Source organism: Leptodactylus fuscus, chromosome 1, assembly GCF_031893055.1.
Source record: "Leptodactylus fuscus isolate aLepFus1 chromosome 1, aLepFus1.hap2, whole genome shotgun sequence".
NCBI lineage: Eukaryota > Metazoa > Chordata > Amphibia > Anura > Leptodactylidae > Leptodactylus > Leptodactylus fuscus.
Window position 1 is genome coordinate 119,282,017 of NC_134265.1, and position 24,383 is coordinate 119,306,399.

At 39.3% G+C, this 24,383-nt stretch overlaps 1 protein-coding gene across 3 annotated transcripts in view; it reads right to left on the reverse strand.

The window, feature by feature from the left end:
* Positions 1-13,961: 13,961 nt before the first annotated feature.
* The window catches only part of ASPHD2 (aspartate beta-hydroxylase domain containing 2), a 50,787-nt gene continuing 40,365 nt past the window's right edge, over positions 13,962-24,383 (reverse strand). For all 3 annotated transcript variants that reach the window (XM_075276551.1, XM_075276550.1, XM_075276549.1), the window contains exons 3-4: positions 23,861-23,974; positions 13,962-15,429 (exon numbers count right to left, since the gene is read on the reverse strand). In XM_075276551.1, coding sequence (XP_075132652.1) covers positions 15,320-15,429; positions 23,861-23,974 — 224 coding nt within the window. In that variant the 3' untranslated portion in view covers positions 13,962-15,319. The remainder of the gene's footprint in view (positions 15,430-23,860; positions 23,975-24,383) is intronic.

A 24,383-nucleotide genomic window follows, 5' to 3' on the forward strand; every position in this document is an offset into this window, starting at 1 on the left:
CTCGTGTTCACCATTGATTGACTGTCATTTAGCTAACAAGGTCAAGATGTTGGCTCATTACACCTATTGTTTACTAACAAGGACATACTTAATACTAGTCATGAGAAAGGCTTTTCCAGCAATGCTATGAAGGTTTGAGTTCAGCGATTAGAAAATAGTCCTGTTATTCAGGGTCGTTTTAACATATTGGTGGGCCCTGTGGCAAAGGTTTCATAAGTGGGGCTCCCATCACCACCACTTCCAAATACTTGACCTGCACAAATTATAATTCACCCTCAATGGCCCACACATAGTATAATGCCTCCCTAGTGGCCCCATAGAATATAATGTCCCCTTCCAGGTTGCCCCCACATTTTCTTGTCCTTCTCCAGGTTACCCTCCAGATTTATGTCCCCCACCCCTGGTTTCCCCCACAGTCTCATGAGTCCCCCCCAAGTTGGCCCCATACTGTCATATCCCCCTCAGTTTGCTTCCAAATCAGCCATATGTCCATTTTTTTCACAGACATAATAACACAGTTCAGGACTTTTGTGTCCATTCAAAATAACGGACTTTTGATGGATGGCTAGCGTCTGTTATTTTTTTATATTAATGTCTATGGCTAACAGACAGTAACGGACTGGAGTTCATTATACTGTCCATTATTACTTTCCGTTTTTTTTACTGTGCATGCACAGAAAGCAGAAGCAAAAAAAAAAAATGGACAGTATAAAGACGTTCATTAACTTATACTAAATGATGCTAATGGACACCTTAACACCAGATAGTATCCGTTAATGTCTGTTAATATAAGCGTCCTTTTCTAAAAAAATATTTTTTAACAGACACCAGCAGAACGGACATCTAAAGGTAGTGTGAATGACCCCTAAGGGTTAAAGTTAACGGAAAACGTGTACACATCTTGTTGCAGATCAATTGCTTCATTGTACATATTGGCAGGGTGCCCTCTCCATTGCTGAAGATGATTCCCTGTACTCTCTAGATGATGGCGTACAACTACAGAGGTAAACTATATCTTGTCAAAACAAGTCTTGTCAGCAAACATTTGTAAAAGGAGAACATTTCGCAAAATATGGGTTTGCTGCACATATGTCATCAGCACTTTTCCGTATATATATATATATATATATATATATATATATCTACATATATAAAACAGCAAATATATAATAATAATATATACATAATGTATGTATACATATATATTATATATATTTTTATATATATATATATATATATATATATATATAATGAGTAATATATGATTTACTAAAAAAAAAAACAAGGTCCATGCCTATGTTATAATAAATATTTGGATAATATAGTTATATATAGTTATATATAGTTATATATAGTTATATATATAGTATAATATAGTTATAAGCTGGCTATTTTAGATGATATACAGATATATTTCAGTGGGACCAGTTTACTATGTAATATATACGCTGATGCCATTGCACTTCCCCAAAAGAAACAGCCAGAGGAAGGAAGTGGGTAATGGTTTACTAAGGCCTGGCTCAACAAATTATTATTTTTGTTATTATTTTTTAAATGTCATTCATTTCAGTATATTGTAAATACTTTATGAAAATATCTCCAGGAATATAACCTGTAAGATAACAAAATATATCCACCCAGGTATAAATCTAACCATATGCAATAGTATTTATTGATAAATAACCATAGTAATAAATATAATCAGACATAATCAAGAGTCAACATTGCAAAATATGACCAAAATCCACTGTAGTCTCCCACAGAACAAAACCCCAGGTATATGGTAGTACAATTGTTGCCATATAGAGATGAGCGAGTACTGTTCGGATCAGCCGATCCGAACAGCACACTCGCATAGAAATGAATGGACGTAGCCGGCACGCGGGGGGTTAAGCGGCCGGCCGCCGTCAAAGCCGAAGTACCAGGTGCATCCATTCATTTCTATGGAGTGTGCTGTTTGGATCGGCTGATCCGAACAGTACTCGCTCATCTCTATTGCCATACACCCAGATAATACAGATTATAAAACAGCACCTTTACGTAAAGGGAACCTGTCAGCTGTTTTTGCTTCCACCATAAACTGACCCCATTGTGTACAGGATTGAGTTATTCCCTTTCCATTGCTGCCCTTCTGTAATCTTTCCATTGGGGAATATGATGGCGCTATATAAGTAAGCATAATAAATAAAGTAATAAATAAAATAAATAAGTAAATTATCCTAAGTAGTCATGGTGGACGAGGAGCAACTTCAGCCTAGTCACTGTCCCCTTGCTAATCCCACTTTATAGGCATGATTGACATCTCCCTCATAGTCCATCACTTCTCAATGTCACAAGATGTCAATCATGCCCAGGAGGTGAAAACAGTAAGAGGACATTGTGACTAGGCAGAAGTCACTCCCCGCCCACTGTGACTACTCAGGATAATTTGCATATAACTTTTTTGGTGTTCAAACATTTGTAGCTTGCCTTTGCTGAATCAGAAAGTTTACAGAGGGACACCAATGGAAAGGGAATTACTTGCTGCATATGATGGTAGGGTCGCTTTAATCACAGATCAAATGGTGCAGCTGCACGGGATCCCCATAAGCCACGCCTAGTGACATCGCTCAGTTTGTTCTGTTCTCGCCCAGAAGTTCCTCAGCACTTTCCACCACACGATCCACTGTGTATCGTATGGTAGGGAGTGCTCAGGACTAGAGATGAGCGAGTACTGTTCAGATCAGCCGATCCGAACAGCACGCTCCATAGAAATGAATGGATGCACCTGGTACTTCCGCTTTGACGGCGGCCGGCCGTTTAACCCCCCGCATGTCGGCTACGTCCATTCATTTCTATGCGAGCGTGCTGTTCGGATCGGCTGATCTGAACAGTACTCGCTTATCTCTATTCAGGACCTTCTGGCCAAAGACAGAACAAATAGCTATAATGGTCACAGTTACAATTGCAAATGGGCCCCTAAGCCAGCGGGTCCTCATAGGCTCTTTTACTACACTACTGCTGTAGTGAATTTCATACTTACCTCTTCTTCCTGCAAAGCAGGAAGCACTAGATACCAAAGATCTAAGAAGAGGTGCGCAGATCATAACTGTCTCCTCTGTAAGGCATGGCAACTTTTTAAATACTATGGTAGTATTGTTTGTACAACTCTTGAGATTCATCAAATAAGATACAAGTCTGAATGTGAGCATGCTCTTAAGATGATACCACATAACAAATAGTAAATATTTTTTTATATTGATTTAATACTTCCCCGTAGTAAGCTAATATTATAGGAATATTCAGGTGGCTTCACATTCACCCATGGACCTCCAGTGAGCAATGAGTAATCTCTAAGTTGTGTAATAGTAGAAAAACAAAAATAAAAAAAGATACACTAAAAAGTAACTTTTATTAGTCTACTAGCAGGAGGACCCAGCTTCACATGGAAATTTTACATTTTTTGTTTGTGTAGTGGCCCCATAAGAATTGTCCAATTATGCATTGGTGTATTTTGTATGTCGTTTGTGTGTGTCCATAAGCATCATGTGATCATTTTGGATATCAGTGAAAAAGCCTGTGATCAGTTGTTATGGATACCTGGAGTAAAGCTGCGTGTATGTGACCTTGTGTAACAGTGTCATCCACAGTGCCCTGCTTCTTTAAAGCTGACATACAGCAGTGAAGATAAATGGCTGAGTTGCTACGGAAACCTGGAGTAAAACTCTAATGTGTGGTACTCTGTGCAGAGCCGCCTATCTAATCCTCCAGTTTATGGTACTGTGTGCATAGGCACATATCTAATCCTCCCTGTGTGGTATTGTGTGAAGAGGCTCGTATCTAATCCTCTGGTGTGTGGAACTGTGTACAGATGTGCGTATCTAATCCTGTCCTATGTAGTACTGTTTGTAAATGCAAGTATCTAATCCTCTGGCGTGTGGTACTGTTTGAAGATATGCATATCTAATCCTCCGGCGTGTGGTACTGTGTGTAGAGGCACGTATCTAATCCTCCTCCTTGTAGCATTGTGTGCAGTGGTGTGTATCTAATCTTCCGGTGTGTGGAATTGTGTGAAGAGGCGCATATCTAATCCTCTGGCATGTACAACTGTGTGCAGACGCGCGTATCATATCCTCTGGCCTGTGGAGATGTGTGCAGACGTGCGTATCTAATCCTGCAGCATGTGGTACTGTGTGAAGACATGCGTATCTAATCCTCCTGCGTGTTGGACTATGTGAAGATGTGTGTATCTAATCCTCCCGTGTGGTACTTTGTGCAGACACACGTATCTAATCTTTCAGCGTGTGGAGCTGTGTGCAGATGTGCATATCCAATCCTCCCCTGTGTGGTATTGTGTGAAGAGGCACGTATCTAATCCTACAACGTGTGGAACGGTGTGTAGATGCGCGTATCTAATCCTATAGTATGTGGTACTGAGTGCAGACGTGTGTATCTACTCCTATGGGGTGTACAACTGTGTGCAGACACGTGTATTTAATCCTATAGTGTGTGGAAATGTGTGCAGACATGCGTATCTAATACTATGGCATGTGGTACTGTGTGCAGACCCGTGTTTCTAATCCTACGGCGTGTAGAACTGTGTGCAGATGGATGTATCTAATGTTCTGGTGTGTGGTACTGTGTGCTGAGATGTGTATCTAATCCTCCCCCATGTGGTACTGTGTGCTGAGACGCGTATCTAATTCTCTGGCGTGTGGGACTGTGTGCAGAGGCATGTATCTAATCCTCCGAAGTGTGGTACTGTGTGCAGACGTACTTATGTAATAGTCCCCTGTGTGGTATTGTGTGAAGAGGCGCGTATCTAATCCTCCACGTGTGGTATTGTGTGAAGAGGTGCGTATCTAATCCTATGACATGTGGAACGGTGTGTAGACGCACGTATCTACTCCTACGGCATGTGGTACTGTGTGCAGATGTGTATATCTAATCCTCTGGCGTGTAGAACTGTGTGCAGATGCACTTATCTAAGCCTCCCCTGTGTGGTATTGTGTGAAGAGGTGCATATCTAATCTTACGGCGTGTGGAACTGTGTGCAGATGTGTGTATCTAATCCTATGGCGTGTACAACTTTGTGCAGACACGCATATCTAATCCTCTGGTGTGTGGAACTGTGTGCAGATGCGTGTATACAATCCTCTGGCATGTGGTACTGTGTGCAGACACATGTATCTAATCCTTCAGCATGTGGAACTGTGTGCAGACGCGTGTATCTAATCCTCTGGCATGTGATACTGTGTGCTGATCTGTGTATCTTATCCTCTGATGCGTGTATCTCAGTTTGGATATCAGTGTTGGATTGTGCATGTGGAGTGACCGTGTGTATTGCAGTTGGAATATGAGTGAAAGACTTGCAGGTTTGTATTGGCTTAGGGGAGGGGGCATTGCGTTGGGAATGCTGTATCTCAGCAACGGTACGTCCGAGCGAGTTGGAGTCTTGTCTTAAACCTTCCAAGATGCCTGAAGTATCTCTCTACTAAATTTGGTGAAGATCGGTCCAGTCGTTTGGTCACATATAAAGAACAGACAGACAGAAATTCATTTTTATAAGATAGAGAGAATAAAAGCGAAAAGTGAAAAATGCTAAAATTGCTTTCTGTTATGCTACAACAATTAACCTGTGTAGTCGGTATGCATAACTCAAGGCTAGTTTAAAGGCATACACTGCATAAATAAAGGCACTAAATCATCTAAGGCTATCAACCTAGGGATTGAAATTATTGCTGTATAGTAGTTGCACAGCTGATTATAATGAGTGCCTATGTATCTTGTAGTGGACCCTGCACTGGTGTGAACACTCAATAGATATAAAGGAAAGGGGGTAATTTGTAACCCAAGGGGTCTAGTAACTACAAGGTCTGACCTCTACTAGTTTAGGAATTGTCTGACCCACTACGGTGACCGCTCACGGTGCACTGTCTCTCCACTTAGCAGTTTCAACACACATACAGATTCTTAGTTCTTCAGGTAGCCTACTGGCCCAGTATTTTCATTCACACCGTACTAAAGCCACACAACTGCCTGACGCGTTTCTACTGCACATTTCAGCTCATCAGAGGCAGATACACACAGTTTTTTTGGTTCAAAGATAGAGCGTAGGAGCGCTATAACGAGCAGCAAGTTAGTCTGCCCGGTCAGCCGTAGTGTATGGCCATGTGAAAGTGTGCGACCGTCACTTCTTCCCTAACAGTATAATTGTACTGAGAAGTGGCTGGGGCCTCCACATACCCAGCAATGATGTTGGGCAGTAAAGACCACCCATTTGGCGTTACATTATGTTTGTTACTAGAGCAGCGATCAGAAGATAAATGTTTGATCAAATAGTTTATGTAGACAAAAAAATCTCCTTGTGTGTAAACAGGGGGCACAAAGCCAATACCAATGGAAATGTAGGAGTTGAACGAAAGGGCAGAAATCTGCCTGTGTAAGATATCGATGATACATAATAGATAGCTTTAAGCTGAGAGCTCTCCCAAATACCCAATATACATGCGTGCTCTGCATAGCATAAAGATGTTTCAATAGGGAAAGGGAAAAAAGTTGATGTCCTAAAACAGTTGTGACATAAAACACTTGTGCCCTCAAAGGGTTTCTACATCCTCTGTTCAATTAATCCTCGCCTTTCTTCACTACGGCCCCCTGCAGAGAACCATTACCATAAGTATGGCCCGTCATCAGCTTTGGCACCTTCAGATGTTCTTGTCCAGACTTTTGCAAATAGTCAATAGATGTTGATTCCTAGAAGGCAATGTCAATACAGACCACAAAAACATTCACAGAGTAATATACTGTTAGGTGTTTGATTCTGACCATAGTGAATATGCAATGTGGTGGAAATTATAGTGAACCACATTCACTTTACTAATTATTAAGAAATCCTATAAGTAGTAATAGGCAAAAAACAAGGCTTTTGGGACATCAAAAGACAACTACTGTCCTGCTAAGCACAGACCATCCCTATACATGAGCCTTGTGCACCTGCACCCCCGTATTTAAATCACTCTGTCTTGCATAATGAAACCTCATTCTTGCACATCAAAGCATTGAGGGTTTTACAAACACTTCTAAGACTTTTCATTGTCCAGGGGCAGAGGTCTCCAGCCATGTAGATGTCAAGGTGCTGGTAATGAAGATTTCTTCGTATATACTCTGAAGCATGTAAATAAATATATGATATGTTCCCGTATACAGCACCTCATTCTATATTTGCTATGTTATTCCAATCAAGACATGTTTAGAAATGTCACAGACTTTCCCATATTGTGTTGTGACTTGAGTAAAAAGATTAGGACTCCTATTAGTAGCTGCTCAAACAGGTCATTATCTCAGCATGAGAAACACATTGTTCTGCTCTAACTCCATCATCCTATAGGAAAGGCCATTTTCCATTCAATGCCCCCATGACACATCCTGAGCCAGAAGCTTATAAGTGGAGCATTTCAGACAAAGTTGCACAGAGTTGAGGAGCTATTTTCCAAGAAAGATGTCTAGATTTTGGCTTTGCCTGTATGTCTTTATCCAAGTTTCTTGGAGTTCGCCCATCATGAACAGTCTTGGACATCTGCCAGTGCACAAGATAGGAAGGGCTGAGGAAAGCAATAACTTTATCAAGAAACAGAGATCAGAGAGTAGAGAACGAACGGAGAACATCCTTGAAATATTTGGGACTGACAGATGGTCCAAAGAACAAGATATTCTAAAATATCACCGCTCGCAATGCAACTATAAAAACCAATCTTGGACACAATGGCAAGGTTCAGCTGATCATCAAGACCTCACCTCTGTGTATGACGTCAAAGTCTACACCGGACCCCTGAAGCCGATATTCCCTCAAAAAAACCTTTTCCAATACATGGGCAGGATCTACAGGTGCTGCAAGCTTGGATTCAGCTGTAGTAGGATAAAGGGTCTCCAAGGAACCTTAGATGAAGGTAGGAGGTTTTTAATACTCCTTTATATACTGTACTACTCAACTAGTCATGGATTAATTGTTACGGTGTTATGACACTTCGTGAATGTAAATCACTTAATGCTATGGTTTTTATAAAATAGATGGTCAGCGGTTATAAATTTAATGGCAAAAACAATCAGTAAACTCTTTTAGGAATTAGCTGAAAAAATACTATTGCCATATTTTATATTTATATTTTTCTTTGCAAAGTATAGTACTGTATATTGTGTATATATGATCACTATGGTGTGTAGTTTTTAAAAAGCCTCATATCCCTTTAACGCATGTTTTATCTCTTGTGCAAAGAGATGTCACATTTCCCAAAAAAATTAAACGCCCCCCCCCCAAGCAAATAAAAAAAATGGCCTAAGACATTTTTAGTGGAACTTACCTACTGCTTCCATGTCGCCTAGATTACAGATTCATCATCCGTCTGCTATAACACCGTCTATATACCCATGTCATTTTTTTTTGTATGGGTTGGGGATGTTTAACTAGGTTACCATGATCCATTCACTCATAGGGTTTATTCCATTGTTTTATGACTCTGATACTTTCCTTACCTTGAACATTTACACTTCTCATCAAATTACAATTTGTTTCTATGATCTCCATATCTGATCTCGAACAAAATGCTGAGAATCACTAAATAAGATAACTCGTATATTAGCTTCCTATAAAGCGATACATTAAAAATATCAGGCTAGCTGACAGATCTAACATAAAATGTGTTTGGATGTAGGAGGAAGAGAGCTGGCTTTCTACATTGACTCGGATATCTTCAGTCTTTCCATTCAGCGAGCCGAATTACATTTGCAAATTTCAGCTGATGATCAAGTGACGGTGATTCCTGTCCTTAACGTCAATGGAGTCAGGCGCTCAAGGTACCTATATTATGCTTCATATGCAGTATTTTGTTATACTGGGATACGTTATTCATATGTAACTGAACAGCTAGGTGTCAGCAGAGAGCTGGACAACAGTGACATGTAAAGGCTGGTAATGTGACAGTCTGAAAGAGCCATTTATACAATGCAATAATCATTAACATTTCACTGAATGAGGTATAGAAAGCTCAGCAATAAAAATACACATATATCACACCTACTTCAAAGTGTGCAATCGGAGAATACAATAGTGTTATTGGTGGCATACATGTCCTGGCAACTTTTCATACCACCAAATGTTTGTTCAAATGGGCTTTAGGTATTGCAGATTGACTAGGACAGATCAGCCAATTTGGGAGAGGATTAGATAAGTTTGAGAAAAGAGAATGTAGATATTTCAGACAAGGTTCTTATTCGGGCAAGTTCACATATTAAGAATTCTTTCCAAAATTAAATCAGCACAACACCAAAATCTGCTTATTGTAGGCTATGGCTTGGTAAGGCTATTCCAGGCATGACACATCCAGAGACTGCCACATCACTGTGCAGCATTGCAACTAATGGAAAGTAACTCTCAGCCATAAAAAAAAAAAAAAAAAAAAAAAAAAAAAAAAAAAAAAATAGAGCATGGATTTTTAAGTTTTATAGTCACAGCAACCCTGGGATCACAATGCAGTTCAATTCATTTACATTCGTTGCGAGGCACAACTACCTTTAGTAACATATGGAAGGATATCGGACCTGCTGTGGAATTGAAGATGCACAATATTCCTAGAATTTGAGGTGGATTTTTTTTTTGTAAGTGTAAGCGAATGGGGTTCACTAAAACCCCTTTTACTAACATTGTACTGTGTTTTGTAGAGAAAGATCAATTTAGATTCTACAACTAAAATTCCAGAACAAATCCCTTAAAGTTCACACAGAATATTTTCTCACCACTTCTCAATGAATTGTATTAGTAAAACTGGAATTAGGCTAACACAGAATATTATGCAAATGATACCGAATAAATATTTTCCACGCCTTGGATAACAATGCTGTTGCTATAATTTCTAGAATTCTCAGTAATCTCATTTATTTCTTTTAGATTCGTAGAGAAAAGGAATGGTCTGATCATAGACTTAGCTCTTGATGTGATGTTCATCTTACAAGCCTTAAAAGAAAGAGACATGGCGGACATGGTGCACGAAGAAGTAATAGAGCTCAGCTTGTCCTTACACTGTATGCAAAGCGATGTCCATGTGCCCTGTAACCTCCATAGAGTATCTCTGCTTCATTCACCATTCATAACAATACAGTACAAGTAATACGGCCAGGACTTGATCTAACACTTCAGACGGAGGTATAGAGGCATTGAGGACAATCTGCTGGACACTCGGACTATGGTGTAGTCAATTTAAGAACTCTCTGCATTTTACAGAGCATAAATGGCAAGACTATATTGATACCATATAACGTGGCATAGCATGGCAATAATGCAAGAAAGTTTCATGGAAACATAGATTTGCAAGAAAAGATATACCAGTACTTTATCACTGCAACTACCTTGATAGCTAAGGTCCTATCAGACAGGCTGATATCCTAGGAACGCTTGTTGCCAATAATGGCCCTGTTTAATAATTCTGCCGATCAACTGACCAGTGAGCAGTTTCTCGCTAGTCTGGCCATTGTATCTTTTATGTAGGGAAAAAGCTGCAGATTATTACTGGAATATTGTCCTGTGTAATGCAGGTAAAGGTGCCAATAATCCATACAGATGAATGGCGATGGTGAGATCACAATAGAGATCATTCCTCCCCATTGTTGCACTGGCCTGAATGATTAGGTTGATAAATGGAGTTTTTTCATTGGTTGGCAAACTTGGGGGCCAAGATATGGCTGATAAAGCCTCCACTTCTGTGAGATCACTTCTTCGTAACGCTGTATTAGACAGCCACCTCTTAGCCCCCAAGGATGTCGATCAATGAGAACACGTTCCTAGAAGCGCTTGTTGCTGAGAATAACCTTATCAGCCAGTTGAATGGGGTCTTGAGTTGAACTGCCCCTCTTCTCATGTAGCATAACCTCGTATTCTGGCACTTTTATTATTATTTTTTTTATATATACAAGAGGCTACATTTTGTTTTGAGGCAAAGTATTGACGTTTCTTCCACCAAAATTTTTGCCATGAAATATAGATGGACATTGGAAGTAAACAGCCATATGTGATTTATGATACTACAGCAGGTTAAATTCTTATAGGACACGTGAACCCACTGGCCATACATCATTGACATTTTACTCTTCCTCTACTGACATTTCAGAACTTTTCACATAACAAGTAGGACATAAGGGGTAGATACATCTTTTAAGAAAATGTATATAAAAAGAAAAGCATAAATTTGTAATGGAACGTGAATAATGTAGCTGTGTAAAGATGGAATATTTCCAGATGATAATAGTTGAAGGGTAGACATATGTGGGCACTTTATTTGTGTAATATATATTTATGCACTATATTTTAATTTCTTAATGGTTCATGCAATGTTTGGATTAAAATTCACATTTTTATAAAGTTATTTTAATAAACATTTCTCAAAGTATTATGTATTGTCATAGTATTTACCAATATGACCTTGTACTGCAAGTCCAGTAAATCATCTACAAATATGATAAGGAGGTTGACTTGCATTTAGGCCCTCTTGAGAATGTTGCTTTATACAATTTTGTCTACTCCAACTTTAGAGCAAGATGGTTCAAAATGTACCTGTCCTCTCCATTCCTTATTATTAAAATAAAATCAACCTATGTCTTGGCCATTGCAAGGTGATAATACCCTTTGAATAAAATCATGTGGAAATTCTCATACGATCAAGGCCACTTGACACTATGGTCATATATCCTATATAAAGAATATTGCTGAAAGACCTGTTTTATATGCGGGTTATTTGGCATTTAGGTCATCAGTATCAGATCTGTGCAAGACATAGCACAGTGGATACAGATATGCTTGCTGGCAGTATACAGCTCTTTACACTGTCTAGTGGCTATGGCTGGTTACTGCAATTCACATCCCATTCGGCTGACTGAGCTGCAGTAACCAAGTACAGCAATTATATAGTACATGGAACTATGCACTTACCAGCAGCCGTGGTTTATGCAATCCCCTAATCTGAGATTTATGACCGAATTTATAGGTGGTATAAACATAGAATAGACAGTGTGAGGGTTTGTTCACATGGAGGAATTTGCAGCCGCTTTTAATGAGAGTATGTTCACATGGAGTCATTTGGTTAGGAGGAAATATAATCTGCTTCAGGATGATTTTTATGCAGATTCTGAAAAACTGCTTCAAAAATCTGCCTCTCATTCATTACAATGGGAGTTTCAGGCAGAATCCATATTTAGGTAAATGCCCCACGTAGCACGATGCAGCCAAAAAATGCTGTCTCATGACATGGGGTTGGGCATTCGGTTGCAAAGATGAGAATGAGTTGTGGACACTGCCAGCAGATCTCTGCGGTTTAGAACAGCAGAAACCCAGTCAGCTAAGGTCTATTACACATCAGCTCCTGAGTAGGTGACAGGTTTAAATATAAGTTCTTGTTTAAGAGGTTTCGTGCAGGTCTCAACAAAATCGCTGCTCTCTTCTCAAGAATTTACATCACAGCCATTGGTCACATGGCAATGTCGCATCTCAGTCACATTGAAATGAATGAGACTGAGCTGCAGCAAGACTATATGACCAACAGACCTGATTTCACTTCCTGAGAAGAAGAAGAAAAGATGTTGTCGAAGTCCTGCACAACCCCTTTAAAGAGGAGGTCATTAATATCAGATCAGTGAGGTCTCAGCATTGGAAGCAGACAGCTCAGTACACTGTGTAGCGACCATGTCAAAGCTGCTACCATCCCTACCAGAAGTGGGGGTGCTGGAAGTTATAGGACCATGATCTAACAAGGATGACATATCCAAAGAATATGATCAACAATATCCCGGAAAAATATACTGTAATAAGAAGAGATATAAGACACTTTACCTGATCAATGAGCTTTTTGCCCTTTGCAGATCTGAATTTTCAGTTGAGGGTGAGAAAAACATTCATATTCATATTCGCCTTCCCTTACTTCTTTTTGGCCTCATTGTGGCGTTGAGCACTTCTCTTTGAAGTCACTGACCCAGACATGGGCACGCCGAGAGTCATGGAGCACGTCGTGCCCATATGACCACTGGTGACCCGGTCACAGACCTCAGTGCTGAGCCAGGGTCTTCAGTCACCGAAGGCGAGCATGATTTCTTTTTTTTTTTTTTAAATGCCAGCCCTCGGTGTTCACCTATTATTCTATGAAGAGACCCCAAAGTATAATAATGTCACTCTGCCATAAGTATGGCTGTATTCGGCTAGAGAGCTAGAAATTGGATAGGTAGATTCCTAAGAGCCCCAAGACTGTTCTATGCTTTGTTTTAAGCCAATTTAAGGTGCGGTTCATACCAAACTTGTTTGACCCGAAACAAATCAGGAATCTGAGCCACCGAACCCAAAACAAATCGTGAGAGGTTCGCCCCTCTCTAATAAACACACTTTTATTACCCTAGACCACAATCTAGTGACATTAACCCCCACCTTCTACCTTAGACCACCAGGGAAGTTATACGTAATATGAAATATTTTTTTGCCCCAAAAATAATGTGTATATTTTTCATACAAAATGTGTATATTTATATTTCAGTAATATTTTTGCCATCTTCAGTCTACGGTATTTCTTCCACTCAATTCTGTGATGCCAATTTTCAAGTTTTGTGTTAAAATAATATGCAACTGTATCCAATGTGACCAGAAACAGAACTTGAAGCTACTGGGTCCACAATGCAAAATCTGTAACGGTGCCTCTACCTACCTAGTGCCATTTAGAACAGTAGAAGATTTTGTGTGGTAGAAGGACCTTTGGGACCTCCTCAGGGTCCAAACCTGGTAGTGACTAGCAGGCTGTTACTGTTGGCAAGCATGCTGTAATAGAAATAAGTAAATAATACATTAATAATAAATATATTATTATATATTATATATTTATAATATATTTATATGTATATTTTTGGGAATGATGGCATATGTGAAACCGCTTTGTAACAATTTACAAAATAATCCCAAATTGACATTGTAAGCCACATGTTTTACATATGGAAAACATTTATTCATTCTATCCCACAACAAAATACCAAATGAAATCATTATATATCTTAGACACTTTTTTTTTCTTTTTATTACGGAACAAAATGGAGTCTGTTGCACTGTGAAAGTACAAGACAAAAGAAAAAAAAAATCTACATTAAAGACAAAATGGCTGCTTTACAACCACCATAAACAGAGATCTTTAAATCTGGAGCTGGAACACTAGACAGACAAACTGGAAATGTTCCTTTTATCAAACGAATAAAACAAAACAAAACAAAAATGCTTTGGTCGGATAAAGATACAAGATCTCTGAAATTCCTTAAAAATAATCTTGACCCAGCCCTTCCAATGCCCACAACTATATAAGTGAGCTCATATATATATATCTGAAGAGATATCTAAAGACATTTGAAGAATTATTCCTATTTGTCAATTCAAAAAAAGTCTCTACAAATTTGGACCACAGTAGAAAGTCCGTAATTTTATTTCGCTTTTATCTATGATTTAAGCAATATCCTCTGCATTCTTGAGATCTCTGAATGCAGTACTGAAGCTCATTTAAAAAAAGACATTATTCATTTTTTTTTGTTACGGTCATGGCTGAGCTGAGAGAGTCGTCTCCCGCGTGATTAATGAGGGTGTAACTACCCCAACATATCTATGAGAATTCCTACATGGTTGACAGATTTTGACATGAACGTGACAGGGTACTGTCGTGTTCATGTTATGAGTACAACGCTTTACGTCCTGTCCTTAACTTGGATTTCAGAGTTGTATAAATATACAGTAGCAACATGTAACATACTATAGTAGTGCTGCATTCTAGTAGAGGATGGAGAGTATGGTATTAGCTGCAATGTGAGATAATACAGTCCTCGCTACAGAACTGAGCTTGTAGAGTCTTTCCAGTCATTCCCTGAATACTTCCTATTAGCGCCTATTGATTTTCTCCCAGCCTCGGTCTCATTGTTAATAAGCTTTTAAGTAGAAGGTTGGTTTGTGCTGTTTATTAAATATGGAGCCAGGAGTCTTTAGCTTCCATATTAAGTGCTCTCCTCTGCTGAGTAGAGTTCGGTGCTCTTTCGTGCCAGAGTTGCAAGTTGGTTGATGCATATGCTTCATCATCACATAATTTCTACAATGTAAACCTATGGAAAAGCCAATGGTTAAATAGATAACATAAGATGTAGCTAATATACACAGAAGGTTTTTTTCTTTTTCTTTTAGAGACAAGCTTTTTTTTTTTTTTCCCTTTTTTTTTTTTTTTTTTCCCTTCTTTGAGGCAATATCCCATGAGCATAGATGTTTTGATGCAATAGTGGTATTCTTGTATCAGCGACCGGGAGCAAATATGGAATCCAGGGCTTGGCGTTCAGCTGCTGCCACGTTGGGGTGCCACAAATCGACCATAAAAATGACTCTAGGTCCTTCCTCAGCTGATCCTATAGTGATAAAAATAAAAGTGTATTGTAATTAGGTATTACTGGATGAAATCAACAGTTTGCACTAGGCGATCATGTCAGCCAATCACAAGTCTCAATGGTCACCGCTTGACAAATGGCACATGACTGCTGTAATGTGAATAGGTCCCCACTGAGGCCTGAGATTTTGCAGCAGCAGATACCAGGCACAAACAGCCCAGGGACTTGTAAACTGAAGACGGAATCTACCGCCATTGGAAATGAAGGTCCACAGGCGAGTAGAAATGTTAAAATTAGGATGATTAGCAGAACTCTACATGGGTGGATCTATTTTGGGCTGGAGGATGCTTTTGTAATGAAGAGGTTGGTATAGGGAGAGGGGAAGAGAGAGGAAAAAGTTTCACAGTATGCGTGAGATTTAGTGATATAGCGAAGTACAGTCAAATTGGGGAAAGATTTTTTTTCTCAGATACTCGTATATGGTGTATATGAGAAAAACTAAAGAAGAGGTTATTGGCCTCTAGTTTCATATGAAGCGTACTAGCAAGTGACGTGGGTGCGGCTGTTAGGGGTCACTTCACTCCACTCGTTCGATCTTGCACTCAAACTTCATTTAGGATGCAAATTGAGCATTAATAGCACCTCAAATGCATGCTGCCGACACCTATTGTATTCAGAAATCAGGGTCAACAGGAATCCCATATACACACACTACTGCTCCGGGCAGTCAGACGCAAACACGCACTATTAAATTTAATGATTTCAGCTCTTTATATGAGAAAGACAAAAAAGAGAAAAGAAGAAAATACAGAAGAACCTTATACGTAAAGTCCTTATGCTTCCAGGAAGATTAGAGGAGAAGTATGGCTACCACCCAGGTTGTTTGCTGACTTCTGACTGTTTATACCTTAAAACATCTGATCAGTTTTAAGGTATAAACAGCCTTTTGTACAGTAAAACTCCTGGCTCGTGCTTAGCTAAGCTATGACTCCTGTTAAAGTGCCTCTCTCCTCCTCCATCTTGCAGAGCTGCAAAGTGATTGGTATCATCTGCACCTTGGAAAGAGGAATACTCCACACAAATGGCCATGAGGTCACTAGCTAGTCACACTGTCTTATGAATGCCTGACTAGGTAGGTTAAAAATCAACTAGTGATAAAGCAACTAATATTTCTTGGCAGTATCTGGTCCTGATGGCAGAAAAACATTTACACCCCTGACATTACTTATATACACACATACCAATGCAATATACTGACAACACAAGCATACATGAACAAAATAACTCAGCAATGATATATCCACTAGTTGCCTCCTTTCATCACAACTTGTGGTATGGGGTGGTATGGAGGAGATTTGGTTCTCACTGTGCTTGTTCTCCATAGTTGTTATACTGGGAGATGTTTAGACTCCATATATTTTGCTTTCTTTGCCTAGCTTTGTGGAGTACTTTGAACAATGCTGTAAAAGTGATGTAATATTGGACTTTACTTATAGATTATAAAGTATTTTGGCCTTTAATTACCAAAAATAAAAATATTGGAGCATTGAGTATTTCTTATAGATGTTATGGGGTTGGAGCACTACAATCACAGAACAGCCTATAACTGTGCTGTTTAACCTTAGGGTTTTTCCCCATCTCAGGGTTTCACCAGGTCTCCTGTTTCCTCCACTTCCTGGGTTGACTTTTAGGGTGGAATGAACAGGTCAGACCAGCTGAATATTCGAAGACTGCATGTTCTAAAATGCACACTTGTCTCATACAAAGCCCTATTCTAGACCTTATCAGGGTGCAGATGTTAACCGGTTAAGGACCAGGCCCAAAAGTATGTTAAAGACCAGGCCTCTTTTTTCAAAACTGACATGTGTCACTTTAAATGGCAATAACTTTGAGACGCTTTAACTTACACAAATGAATTTGAGATTGTTTTCTTGTAACACATTATACTTCATGTTAGTGGTAAACACTAATCAATATTTTTGCATTTATTTATAAAAAAACTAGGAAATTTGATGGAAATTTGAAAAAAATTGCAATTTTCAAAATGTGAAATTATCTGCTTTTCAGGCAGATAGTCATACCATCCAAATACATGAATAAATATTATCTCCCATATCTCTGCTTTATATTGGCATCATATTTTGATTGTCTTTTAATTTATTTTGGACGTCACAAGGCTTACAAGTGTAACAGCAATTTTCCAGATTTACAAGAAAATTCTCCAAACCAATTTTTTAGGGACCACTTCAGTTCTGAAAGTAATTATAAAGGCCTGTATAATAGAAACCCCCATAAATTACCCCATTTTCAAAACTGCACCCCTCAAATTATTCAAAACAGCATTTGGGATGTTTGTTAACCCTTTAAGCATTTCATAAGAATAAAAATAATATGGCAGTGAAATTTAGACATTTCATTTTTTTTCACTAATACATTCATTTAGACCCAAAATTAACACATTCACAAAGGGTTGAAGGAGAAAATGCATATGACAGTTTATTGTGCAATTTCTCCCGTGCACAGAAATACCCCACATGTGGGTATAAACTGATTTTTGGGCACACGGCAGTGCATGGAAGGGAAGGAGCGACACTGGGTGTTTGAACAGCAGATTTTGCTGGAATAATTTTCAGTGCCATGCCTTATTTGCAGAGACCCTAGAGTACCAAAACAATGGAAACCCCCCAAAAGTGACCCCATTTTAGAATCCACACCCCTCACAGAATTCATCAAGGGGTATAGTCAGCATTTAGACCCTACAGTTGTTTCACAGATTTTACTAACATTGGGATGTGTAAATGAAAAATTACTAAAATGTCACTTTATCTCCAAAGTTTTCATTTTCACAAGGGGTTAAAGGAGTAAAAGCCCCCCACAGTTTGTTAAACAATTTCTCCTGAACACGGCAATACCCCATATGTGGCTATAATCTGCTGTATGGGAACATGGCGGGGCTCAGAATGGAAGGAGCGCTATTTGGCTTTTGGATGGCAGATTTTGCTGGAATAATTTTAGGTGCCATGTCGCATTAGCAGAGCCCCTAGAGTACCAATACAGTGGAAACCCCCTAAAAGTGACCCCATTTGGGAAACTATACCCCCCACAGAACATATTAAAGGGTAGAGTGAGCATTTTGACCCTACAGCTGTTTCACAGATTTTATTAACATTGGGCCATGAAAATGAAAAATTACTTTTTTTCCAACAAACTGTCAATTTAGCCCCAAATTTTTAATTTTCACAAGAGGATAAAGGAGAAAAAGCTCCATAAAGTTCGTTACACAAATTCTGCTGAACACAGAAATGCCCCATATGTGGTCATAATCTGCTGTATGGGAACATGGCGGGGCTCAGAATGGAAAGAGGGCTATTTGGCTTTTGGAGGGCAGATTTTGCTGGAATATTTTTCAGGTCCCATGTCGCATTTGCAGAGCCCCTAAAGTACCAATACAGTGGAAACCCCCTATAAGTGACCCCATTTTGGAAACTACACCCCTCATAGAATTTGTCTAGGGGTAGAGTGAGTATTTTGGCCTCACAGGTGTTTCACAGATTTTATTAACATTGGGACGTGAAAATGAAAAATTACTTTTTTTCCCAATAAATCGTCCATTTAGCGCCATAGTTTTAATTTTGCAAATAGTTTAAGAATTAAAAGCCCCCCACAGTTTGTTACACAATTTCTTCTGAACACGGCAATACCCCATATGTGGCCAAAATCTGCTGTATGGGTACATGCTGGGGCTCAGAATGGAAAGAGCGCTATTTGGATTTTGGAGGGCATATATTGCTGGAATAGTTTTGAGGTGCCATGTCGCATTACGGTTACGGCGATACCTCATTTATAGTATTTTTTTATGTGTTACTAGTTCTGCAGAGGAAAAACACATTTGGGGACATAAATCAATGTTTTTTGCATCGCATCTTCTAAGAGGCGTAACATTTTTATTTTTCGGTTGACAGAGTTGGTTGAGGGCTTATTTTTTGCGGGACAACCTGCGCTTTTTATTGGTACTGTTGTCGGATGCATATGACTTTTTGATCACTTTTTATAGCATATTTTGTATGGTGAGATGGCGAAAAATCATTACTTCCGGCGAGTTTTTTCCGTTTTTTTTTTCCGGCGTTCGCCGTGTACATTAAATATTATTTCAGTTTTATTGTACAGATTGTTACGGACGCGACAATACCAAATATGCATTGTTTTTATTACTTTTGAGTTCTTTTTTTATATAATTCATTTTCTATTGAGAAAAAGGGATTTTTGGGCTTTATAACTTTATTAATTTTTTTCATACACTTCATTTTATTTTTTTTACATTTTTTTTTTACTTTTTCATGTGTCCATTTAGGACACTTCAATCAGCAATACTTTGCTGATATAGAATGCCATGTGAGACACAGCATGCAGGTGTCCCACATGGCATTCCGTAGCAGGATGTCAGGCTGTGTAGACGCACAGCCTGACATCAGAAGGTCCTGGCAGGATCACCAGGTATGTGGGGGCTCCGGGCAGTCTGGGGTCACTGGCCAGACCCCAGACTACCTTTTACTGCTATCGGCACCCTCCGATCTCGCCGCGGGGGGTGCCGATCAGCTTCAATTGTCGGCGGATGCCTTTCGATCGCGCCGTGATGTTTCACGGCGCGATCGAAAGGGTTAAAACTTCCAGTCGGACTCAGTTCCGACTGGACGTTATGGAGGAAGGGGTTAGGTGTTAGTAACACCTAACCCCTGTCCCCCCCGCACCCCTCCCCCCGCCAGAAAGGTACCTAAAGGCCGGACGTATTTCGGCAATAGTCCGGTCTTTAGGTACCAGCACATGAGGCCGTAAATTTACGTACGGCGGTCCTCATGTGGTTAAAGGGGTTTTCCCATGAACATAATATTTTATAATTTGTAAACAATTAAAAGTTAAAAACATTTTTTGCGAATGAATTAAAACTAAAAACAGTGTTATTATTAATTCTATTTGGAAAAACGTTTATCTTTTAATCGTCTACAAATCTTAATATGCCGAAGAGTGTGGCGTACCGCAACGTTTTACAGTCACAGCAAAGTGGATGGGATCCTAGAAAATCCCATCCCCACTTTGTGGAAAAATACATGCAGCAGAGAGGCTGCGATTTCCAAAACAGTCGCAGTTTTGGAAATCGCAGTATGTCATTTATACCTACAGGAACCAGCGGTTTCCCTAAAGGTATAATTGAAGCAGAAAGTCTGCAGAGGAAACCTGCGTTTTTTTTCCCGCAACACGTTTTTGCTGCAGGGCACTATGTGGGGCTTTAGCCTTAAAGAGGACCTTTCATGTCCTCAGGCACCTGCCGTTTTATATACTGTTAGAAAGCAGACAGTGTGCTGAATTCAGCTTTCCTGTTCTGTGTCCCCTCTGAAGAGCTATCGGTGCCGTAGCCATAGCTCTTCAATGTCAGAAGGGCATTTCTGACAGTCTTGTGAGCAACGACCCTCCTGACAGTAGAGTCCATAGCACTAACTGTCAGAGGAGATGTTCCTCACTGCCCAGCGATGACACTGAGCAGTGGGGAACGCCACCCACCGTCTCCTGACAGTACTCGTCCATAGGCTAGTACTGGGAGAGTGTTCCTCACCGCTCAGCGTCATCACTGGGCAGTAAGGAACGCGCCCTCTGACAGTATTATTTGAGTGTCCTCTCTATCCCCCTCCTCTCTTCACAGATGAATATGGAGAAAGTAAATGCCTGAAAAATGGAGAAGAAAACATACAGTCCTATGAAAAAGTTTGGGCACCCCTATTAATCTTAATCATTTTTTGTTCTAAATATTTTGGTGTTTGCAGCAGCCATTTCAGTTTGATATATCTAATAACTGATGGACACAGTAATATTTCAGGATTGAAATGAGGTTTATTGTACTAACAGAAAATGTGCAATATGCATTAAACCAAAATTTGACTGGTGCAAAAGTATGGGCACCTCAACAGAAAAGTGACATTAATATTTAGTAGATCCTCCTTTTGCAAAGATAACAGCCTCTAGTCGCCTCCTGTAGCTTTTAATCAGTTCCTGGATCCTGGATGAAGGTATTTTGGACCATTCCTCTTTACAAAACAATTCAAGTTCAGTTAAGTTTGATGGTGGCCGAGCATGGACAGCCCGCTTCAGATCATCTCACAGATGTTCAATGATATTCAGGTCTGGGGACTGGGATGGCCATTCCAGAACATTGTAATTGTTCCTCTGCATGAATTCCTGAGTCGATTTGGAACGGTGTTTTGGATCATTGTCTTGCTGAAATATCCATCCCCGGGGTAACTTCAACTTCGTCACTGATTCTTGAACATTATTCTGAAGAATCTGCTGATACTGAGTGGAATCCATGCGACCCTCAACTTTAACAAGATTCCCGGTGCCGGCATTGGCCACACAGCCCCAAAGCATGATGGAACCTCCACCAAATTTTACAGTGGGTAGCATGTGTTTTTCTTGTAATGCTGTTTTTTTTGGACGCCATGCATAATGCCTTTTTGTATGACCAAACAACTCAATCTTTGTTTCATCAGTCCACAGGAACGTCTTCCAAAATGAAGCTGGCTTGTCCAAATGTGCTTCTGCATACCTCAGGCGACTCTGTTTGTGGTGTGCTTGCAGAAACGGCTTCTTTCTCATCACTCTCCCATATAGCTTCTCCTTGTGCAAAGTGCGCTGTATTTTTGACCGATGCACAGTGACACCATCTGCAGCAAGATGATGCTGCAGCTCTTTGGAGGTGGTCTGTGGATTGTCCTTGACTGTTCTCACCATTCTTCTTCTCTGCCTTTCTGATATTTTTCTTGGCCTGCCACTTCTGGACTTAACAAGAACTGTCCCTGTGGTCTTCCATTTCCTTACTATGTTCCTCACAGTGGAAACTGACAAGTTAAATCTCTGAGACAACTTTTTGTATCCTTCCCCTGAACAACTATGTTGAACAATCTTTGTTTTCAGATCATTTGAGAGTTGTTTTGAGTAGCCCATGATGCCACTCTTCAGAGGAGATTCAAATAGGAGAACAACTTGCAATTGGCCACCTTAAATACCTTTTCTCATGATTGGATACACCTGGCTATGAAATTCAAAGCTCAGTGAGGTTACAAAACCAATTTTGTGCTTCAGTAAGTCAGTACAAAGTAGTTAGGAGTATTCAAATCAATAAAATGATAAGGGTGCCCATACTTTTGCACCAGTCAAATTTTGGTTTAATGCATATTGCACATTTTCTGTTAGTACAATAAACCTCATTTCAATCCTGAAATATTACTGTGTCCATCAGTTATTAGATATATCAAACTGAAATGGCTGCTGCAAACACCAAAATATTTAGAACTAAAAATGATTAAGATTAATAGGGGTGCCCAAACTTTTTCATAGGACTGTATTTCTCTTATAAGATATATTGCAATGTTTTTTTTTATTTTCACCTGTATTATTCACTTATGAAAAGTTCTTTATTACTGGAGGTGAGCTTTAAGGGCCCAACTCTTGTTCTCCAAATCTGATGCGTGACATTTTATGAAAATAATGTATATAATGAATTTACTTACGCAAATGATTTTGAGCCCATTTTCTTCATGACACAGTATAAATTAATTTATGCTGGTGGTAAATTGTGAAATTTACAGAAAACGGAAAAAAAGTTAAATTTTCAAAATGTCAATTTTTTAGTTTAAAGACAAAAAAGTCAATAATTAAGATCATATATCTGCTTTGTGTTGCTATTTTTTAATCTTAAAGATGTGACCTATGTTGGACTTCAGCAACAGTTTTGCATTGCTGGTTTTCTCATTTCAAAGGACAGAATTTCTATTTACCCGTCAACAAAGCTGTATGAAGGATTGCATCAAAAGTTGAATTTTTTTGATGGCAACACACTAGGTATAAAATCCCGTAATTTTATTACAGTTTTGGTGTTTTGCTTTTAAGACATCCACTTTATGATAAAAATGTAATCATAATTTTCTGTGGTTCATTACAATGATGTAACGCCCCCTCTGTGTGTAGCACTACACTGTCAGAAGGGGCGTTCCTTACCACCCAACTATGACGCTGATTGGTAAGGAACACCCCCCATCCCTCGACAGTACTCGTCCATAGACGAGTACTGGGGGGTGTTCCTCACCGCTCAGCGTGAAGAGAGATAGTTAACGGCACCGATATCTCCAGCCCCGGGGCACATAACGGGAAAGCCAACAGTGCACCGAATTCAGCGCACTGTCGGCTTACTAGTGGTATATAAAACCGCATATGCTTGAGGACATAAAAGGTCCTCTTTAAGTGTAGTCCATGACCTGACAAATAAGAGCTACCCATGACAAACATTTTTGAGAGGTTAAAAGTGTTTTTTGTCTTTTTTTTGTTTTTATAAACCAATGTATATATATCTTATTTCAATAAAACAAAAATTAATTAAGCTTTTTTACCTTGAACTAGAACTTACCCTCATGAAATGCTGTGTGCAGGAAAGAGTCATCAAAAAGAAGACAATGTCCTTCTGCCCAACACTGGGGTTCTCCTCCTACCACAAGCTCACAGTTAGCTGGGATTCGTAGACCTTGAAATTAAACATGCAGTGTTATTACATATAATATTTTTGAGGCAGATATTCTTAGAATATTGCATCAACATTTTTTTGTAGAAACAACAGTTTTTTTTCCACCTATATGTAAAAGTGACATTCAATACATTATATGTAAAAGTAAAAAACATCTTCCTGCTCAGAGGTGAACAATACATTGTGCAATGTGGACAATCTGGGATGGCTTTTGGATAATCTTGAGCTCTACTTCAGAACAATGGTTTTTTGTTTTTTTTTTGTTTTTTTTTTAAATTTACAAAAACACACAATTTTTGTATAATGTCATCTACTTGTCACTTATATGCCATGCCTACATATTCTAGTTTCATTTATACTGCAGTCTATAATCTATGAATAACCTGCTGCCAAAATATTCAAGATAAGA